The sequence below is a fragment of the Silurus aristotelis genome (genome assembly GCF_946808225.1).
Source record: "Silurus aristotelis genome assembly, chromosome: 10".
Classification (NCBI taxonomy): domain Eukaryota; kingdom Metazoa; phylum Chordata; class Actinopteri; order Siluriformes; family Siluridae; genus Silurus; species Silurus aristotelis.
In genome coordinates this window covers 819,666-827,165 of record NC_139583.1, presented here as the reverse complement: position 1 = coordinate 827,165, position 7,500 = coordinate 819,666, and the positions used below count along the sequence as shown (strand labels likewise).

Below are 7,500 nucleotides of genomic sequence, written 5' to 3'. Positions count from 1 at the left end.
TTTCCTTCATTATTATTTCAAGTGTTTAAACAGGTAAGTTTACTAACATGTTTATTTTTTATCTAAGACTGAACACCCACACTGAGTCAGTTAGCATTAGCCGTGTTTAATTACTGCTAATAATAATAATAATAATAATAATAATAATAATAATGGTGGTCGTTAATTCTGTTTAAAATAGTGATGGTGTTTACAGTTTTTGTGGTGGTGTTTGGTGTATTTTATGGGGTAGTGATGTTTGAAGTATTTGATAGTGTAGGGGTGTTTGGGGTAGTTGATGGTGTAGTGGTATTTGGTGGTGTACTTGTGTCTGGGGTATCTGGGGTATTTAATGGTGTAGTGGTGTCTGAGGCGTTTGGGGTATTTGGTGGTGTAGTAGTGGTGTCTGGAGTGTTTGGTGGTGAAGTGGTGTCGGGTGTTTGGTGGTGTAGTGGTGTATGGGGTGTTTGGTGGTGTAGTAATGTTTGGCGTATTTGGTGGTGTGTGGGGTATTTAATGGTGTTTGGTGGGGGTGGTTTTTTCCAACCGCACAGGCTGTGATTACACTCTGTCACGTGACCCGGTAGAGTAAAGCAGCCTGCAGAGGAAGCATCAGGTTGACCTGCTACACTGCACCTTGACCAGATGTACAATGAGGTCAGGCTTGACAGATAGATGCTGCGCAGCATCAGGGTTCCAACCTCCAAGGGCAACACTACAAACCTGATTCAGCACTTAAACACCTCAAAGCCATGTACGATAGTCACATAGCGTCAAACGCAAACACTAGTGTGTGGAGTAAACCAGCACCTGACAGGGATCACTGAGCGAAATTACTCCACCAAATACCCCAAACACCACTACACCTCCAAATACCCCAAACACCCCAGACACCACTACACCTCCAAATACCCCAGACACCACTACACCTCCAAATACCCCAAACACCCCAGACACCACTACACCACCAAATACCCCAAACACCCCAGACACCACTACACCACCAAATACCCCAAACACCACTACACCTCCAAATAGCCCAGAAACAACTACACCACCAAATACCCCAAACACCACTACACCTCCAAATACCCCAAATACCTTAAAAACCACTACACCACCAAACACCCCAGACACCACTACACCACCAAATACCCCATATACCTTAAACACCACTACACCTCCAAATACCCCAAACACCCCAAACACCACTACACCACCAAATAGCCCAAACACCCCAGACACCACCAAATAGCCCAAACACCCCAGACACCACCAAATAGCCCAAACACCCCAGACACCACCAAATAGCCCAAACACCCCAGACACCACCAAATAGCCCAAACACCCCAGACACCACCAAATAGCCCAAACACCCCAGACACCACCAAATAGCCCAAACACCCCAGACACCACCAAATAGCCCAAACACCCCAGACACCACCAAATAGCCCAAACACCCCAGACACCACCAAATAGCCCAAACACCCCAGACACCACCAAATAGCCCAAACACCCCAGACACCACCAAATAGCCCAAACACCCCAGACACCACCAAATAGCCCAAACACCCCAGACACCACCAAATAGCCCAAACACCCCAGACACCACCAAATAGCCCAAACACCCCAGACACCACCAAATAGCCCAAACACCCCAGACACCACCAAATAGCCCAAACACCCCAGACACCACCAAATAGCCCAAACACCCCAGACACCACCAAATAGCCCAAACACCCCAGACACCACCAAATAGCCCAAACACCCCAGACACCACCAAATAGCCCAAACACCCCAGACACCACCAAATAGCCCAAACACCCCAGACACCACCAAATAGCCCAAACACCCCAGACACCACCAAATAGCCCAAACACCCCAGACACCACCAAATAGCCCAAACACCCCAGACACCACCAAATAGCCCAAACACCCCAGACACCACCAAATAGCCCAAACACCCCAGACACCACCAAATAGCCCAAACACCCCAGACACCACCAAATAGCCCAAACACCCCAGACACCACCAAATAGCCCAAACACCCCAGACACCACCAAATAGCCCAAACACCCCAGACACCACCAAATAGCCCAAACACCCCAGACACCACCAAATAGCCCAAACACCCCAGACACCACCAAATAGCCCAAACACCCCAGACACCACCAAATAGCCCAAACACCCCAGACACCACCAAATAGCCCAAACACCCCAGACACCACCAAATAGCCCAAACACCCCAAACACCCCAGACACCCCTACATCATCCACGTGAAGGATATGATCCCTAAGTACTCAAGTACACAAGAAATACTAACGGAGTCGCAGCAGAGCTGAAAACACCAGAGCTACACGCAGGAGTCTGGTGCTGGGTGATGGGGTTTGTTGGAGTCTGGTGCTGGGTGATGGGGTTTGTTGGAGTCTGGTGCTGGGTGATGGGGTTTGTTGGAGTCTGGTGCTGGGTGATGGGGTTTGTTGGAGTCTGGTGCTGGGTGATGGGGTTTGTTGGAGTCTGGTGCTGGGTGATGGGGTTTGTTGGAGTCTGGTGCTGGGTGATGGGGTTTGTTGGAGTCTGGTGCTGGGTGATGGGGTTTGTTGGAGTCTGGTGCTGGGTGATGGGGTTTGTTGGAGTCTGGTGCTGGGTGATGGGGTTTGTTGGAGTCTGGTGCTGGGTGATGGGGTTTGTTGGAGTCTGGTGCTGGGTGATGGGGTTTGTTGGAGTCTGGTGCTGGGTGATGGGGTTTGTTGGAGTCTGGTGCTGGGGTTTGTTGGTTTGTGATTGTGGTTGATGATGTGTTCATGTTTTCCAGCAGCATGGCTGAAGCTCAGAGTTTTGAGGAGCAGTTTGCTCACCGTTTCTCTGAGCAGGATGAAGAGTATCAGAAGTATCTGCAGCAGCCGGAGGTTCAGCCACCAGTAGTGGAGGCGTGGAGGAGCAGAGACACTCGGTATATAAACTTTATACAATAATTGTACACATGTGTAATACACAGCTGGATTTGGTGTCCTGAGTGGGCTTTAGTTCTCACAAGCTCTGTGGTGGTCTGTAGATTCCAGGACAGCAGACATCACCGTGGTGGCGGCGGCTGGGGTCAGAGGTCACACGATCGGAGATACGGAGGTCACCAGAACTCCTATAATCAGAGACCACGTTACGATCGCTACTGATTTCCTGTGTGTGTGTGCGTAGTGTGTACTTTCTCTCAACATGTTTAAATAAATCAGTTTAAGATTGATTGATTATTTGATTGATTGATTTTCCAGATTGCAGAAGAATAAAAAGATGGAAAGAGAAACGAGTTTGAAGAAGGATGGTGAAGTAAGAAATTGAAATGGTGTGTGATTGTGTGTTGCACATTAAGGGGAAGCTCCTGATTGGTTGGCGGATATAACACCCACATTGTGACATCATCAGATGCAGATTCCCCACCATTCAGTTCTGAGTCTAATTAGTATAATGAATTAGGTGGGGTGTGTGTGTGTGTGTGTGTGTGTGTGTGTGTGTGTGTGTGTGTGTGTGTGTGTGTGTGTGTGTGTGTGTGTGTGTGTGTGTGTGAGTGAGAGAGAGAGTGAGAGAGAGAGAGAGAGAGAGAGAGAGAGAGAGAGAGAGAGAGAGAGAGAGAGAGAGAGAGAGAGTGTTATGTAATTTCACTGCAGACAGAAAAAAAACACGACTGAAGGAAGAACGAGTGAAAATGCAGTCATTATTTAGCACGTGTCTGTCTGTCTGTCTGTCTGTCTGTTTGTTTTCATTTTAAACATAAACAGTATTGTTAAAGAAATGATTTTAACAATACAAGAGAATAAAATGTTAAAGTTGTTTTGGTAATAAGTCTGAGCAGACAGACTGGAGCCCAGAGGTGGACTGATAGTAGGTTTGACTGATACTGATGTGTTGTTCGGCTCGTGCTCGCCGATAACCGATTAATCAAATGTTTTTAAAACGGAAACTGAATAATAGTTACAGAAAATAAAAAACAGTACTGAATCATGAAAATGTGCTCAATAAAATAAATCTGAATATTTTCATTAATGATAGTAATGACTTTACAAGCACCACTAATAAATATAATTCTATAATTATTAATAAATATAAAAGAGCAGTCTCACGTGTAAAAACAGTGCGTGGTGTCAGTGATTCGCCTCTAGAGGGCGCTCTCGTAATGACAGCGGACCGGAAAATATTAACTATTGGTGCTAATGAACTGATCAAACTTCTACTGAAGACACCTGACTCTACAGAACATCTCTGACCCCTGAATCACTAAATATTAGATTCTATTATTCACTTCACCTTTATTTTATTCTAAACATTAATAGATTGTTTTTATTTTATTTTACAAAGTGTGAATTATTTATTAACTCAATTACACGCTGGTATTTGATCAACGCTTCTTATCCTAACAATGAGCTGAGTTATACTCTGAGGAGATCAGGGTTAACTGTGGCAGCTTGGTGGTGGTGGTGGAACTCATAACCTTCCGCTCACTTCCCCAGTACTGCAGGTTTGAGTCTTTATCTTTACCATAGTAACAGCTGGTTCTCTGTGTGTTAAGGTGTACAGAGTGTGTGTATAGCTGCTGAGAACATCAGTGAGAACAGAAACGAACTTCACACACTTTAAATGTAACTATAAACGGATAAAAAGTATGATGCATCACATTTCTATATTAAATGAATAAAATAAAACACTTGGAGGAGTGCTGTAAGAGGAAAATAATCAACTTCAGGGTGGTCACACACACACACACACACACACACACACACACACACACACACACACACACACAGTGTATATTGGTGATGTTTTATTAGGTGTTTTAGATTAAATTCATTGTTGGGTTTAGTGTCTATTAAAGGTCATATAAACTGGTGTTTATTCTGAGACAGATTTAAAAGTGTGTGTGTGTGTGTGTGTGTGTGTGTGTGTGTGTGTGTGTGTGTGTGTGTGTGTGTTCAGGTTCAGCTCTGTGGGGGAGGTGCAGTTTTTTTTCCCAAGTCAAATCTATTTTTACTCTCAGATGCAGAATTTTCTGCCGCAGGGAGATGACAATGTACTGAACACACACACACACACACACACACACACACACACACACACACACACACACAACACTAAGAGCACTAAGTCACGTTTTATACAAAGTGTGTAAACATTAAGCTGAAAGTCTGATGTTTGTAAATGTAAAACATTAGTGTGTACGAACACACACACACACCTTAATCATGTCCAACACACCGTTATGTCACTTTCACACACTCTTCACACTGAATGAACACAGAAACGCTGTAAATAGAAAGCAGATGATTACACCGGACTCTCATTCTCACCTTGCCTGGAGACTTGATGACGTCACAACACGCAGAGCAAGACGTTGTATTTCCAAGCCTATTTCAACAGCGCCATCTGCTGGAGCCGGGATGTCACTGCGCCACCAGATTAGCCAGACTCTACTGAAGTTTCTGGATTCACGGTTTACACTTTCTGACACAAGAGGACACACTTCGAATAAGTTATGACTTATAACAGCACTCTCCTCGTTCTTCTCAGGGGTTCTCCTCTCTCAGAACCTGATCTCTATCCTGATTCTGGATCCTTCATTCCACTTATATTTACATGATGAAATAAACCCAGTATCTCTGTATCTTTATCTCTATGCCTCCTATTATTAGCCGAACACAACCTTTTAGATTGTTCCCTCAGCTTTATAGTTTCTTCTTTCAGTGAAATTTCCACCTTATTATTCTCCCTGAAAAAAAAGGTTTCCTTCTGTATTTCTTTACCTCGACACGGATTTATATAATGTTTTATAGAACAGAGAATTGAATAATGTACAGCGCGTTTTACTCTCAAATCTCACTGGGGTTTATTTCCTCAAGTAAATCCAATAAAGGTAATGTTCTGGCTCATCAGCTTCAGGGTGGTTTTGTCTCCCTCTAGTGGACAGCAGAGGAACAACACTTTCCAGATCACTACTTCTTCTTTCAGCTTCTCCCATTAGGGGGCGCCACAGCGGATCATCCGTCTCCATACCCCCCTGTCCTCTACATCTGCCTCTTACACACCGACTACCTGCATGTCTTCCCTCACCACATCCATAAACCTCCTCCTTGATCTTCCTCTTTTCCTCCTTCCTGTGTGTGTATAATGTGTTTAGTGAATGTAGTGAGTGTGTTTGTGTGTGTAGTGGGTGTAGTGTGTGTGTAATGAATGTAGTGTCTGTGTATAATGTGTTTAGTGAATGTAGTGTGTGTAGTGAGTGTTTGTGTGTATAGTGAATGCGTTTAGAGAGTGTGTGTATGTGAGTGTGTGCAGTGTGTAGTTTGTGTATATGAGTGTGTGTAGTGTGTGTGTGTGTGTGTGTGTGTGTGTGTGTGTGTGTAGTGAATGTAGTGAGTGGTGTGTGTGTGAGTGTGTGTGTATAGTGAATGTGTTTAGAGAGTGTAGAGTGTAGTGTGTGTATGTGAGTGTGTAGTTTGTGTATGTGAGTGTGTGTAGTGTGTGTATGTGTGTTTAGTAAGTGTAGTGTGTGTGTGTGTGTAGTGAATGTGTGTGTGTGTGTGTGTGTGTGTATAGTGAATGAGTTTAGAGAGTGTAGAGTGTGTGTATGTGAGTGTGTGCAGTGTGTAGTTTGTGTATGTAGTGTGTGTATGTGTGTTTAGTAAGTGTAGTGTGTGTGTGTGTGTGTGTGTGTGTAGTGAATGTGTTTAGAGAGTGTAGAGTGTGTGTATGTGAGTGTGTGCAGTGTGTAGTTTGTGTATGTGAGTGTGTGTATGTGTGTTTAGTAAGTGTAGTGTGTGTGTGTGTGTGTGTAGTGAATATGTGTGTGCGTGTAGTGAATGTTTGTGTGTGTATAGTGAATGTGTTTAGAGAGTGTAGAGTGTAGTGTGTGTATGTGAGTGTGTAGTTTGTGTATGTGAGTGTGTGTAGTGTGTGTATGTGTGTTTAGTAAGTGTAGTGTGTGTGTGTGTGTGTGTGTGTATAGTGAATGAGTTTAGAGAGTGTAGAGTGTAGTGTGTGTATGTGAGTGTGTAGTTTGTGTATGTGAGTGTGTGTAGTGTGTGTATGTGTGTTTAGTAAGTGTAGTGTGTGTGTGTGTGTGTAGTGAATGTGTGTGTGTGTGTGTATAGTGAATGAGTTTAGAGAGTGTAGAGTGTGTGTATGTGAGTGTGTGCAGTGTGTAGTTTGTGTATGTAGTGTGTGTATGTGTGTTTAGTAAGTGTAGTGTGTGTGTGTGTGTGTAGTGAATGTGTTTAGAGAGTGTAGAGTGTGTGTATGTGAGTGTGTGCAGTGTGTAGTTTGTGTATGTGAGTGTGTGTAGTGTGTGTATGTGTGTTTAGTAAGTGTAGTGTGTGTGTGTGTGTGTGTAGTGAATGTGTGTGCGTGTAGTGAATGTTTGTGTGTGTATAGTGAATGTGTTTACAGAGTGTAGAGTGTGTGTATGTGAGTGTGTGCAGTGTGTAGTTTGTGTATGTGAGTGTGTGTATGTGTGTTTAGTAAGTGTAGTGTGTGTG

The 7,500-nt window shown here is 44.0% G+C and overlaps 1 protein-coding gene and 1 long non-coding RNA gene across 4 annotated transcripts in view; one reads left to right on the top strand and one right to left on the bottom strand.

Annotated features, from left to right (window-relative positions):
- Positions 1-7,500, top strand: part of LOC310732187 (RNA guanine-N7 methyltransferase activating subunit-like) — a 139,416-nt gene that overhangs the window by 131 nt on the left and 131,785 nt on the right. Inside the window, exons 1-3 of one of the 3 annotated variants that reach the window (XM_083552537.1) lie at positions 1-33; positions 2,796-2,933; positions 3,036-3,157. The exon at positions 1-33 is cut by the window's left edge and continues 131 nt beyond it. In XM_083552537.1, the coding sequence (XP_083408663.1) occupies positions 2,800-2,933; positions 3,036-3,153 (252 nt within the window). In that variant the 5' untranslated portion in view covers positions 1-33; positions 2,796-2,799 and the 3' untranslated portion in view covers positions 3,154-3,157. Of the gene's footprint in view, positions 34-2,795; positions 2,934-3,035; positions 3,772-7,500 lie in introns of those variants that run through there. The other 2 variants (XM_083552535.1, XM_083552536.1) reach the window with 2 other exon arrangements.
- Positions 1-7,500, bottom strand: part of LOC310732198 — a 57,635-nt gene that overhangs the window by 21,395 nt on the left and 28,740 nt on the right. The window lies entirely within an intron of this gene.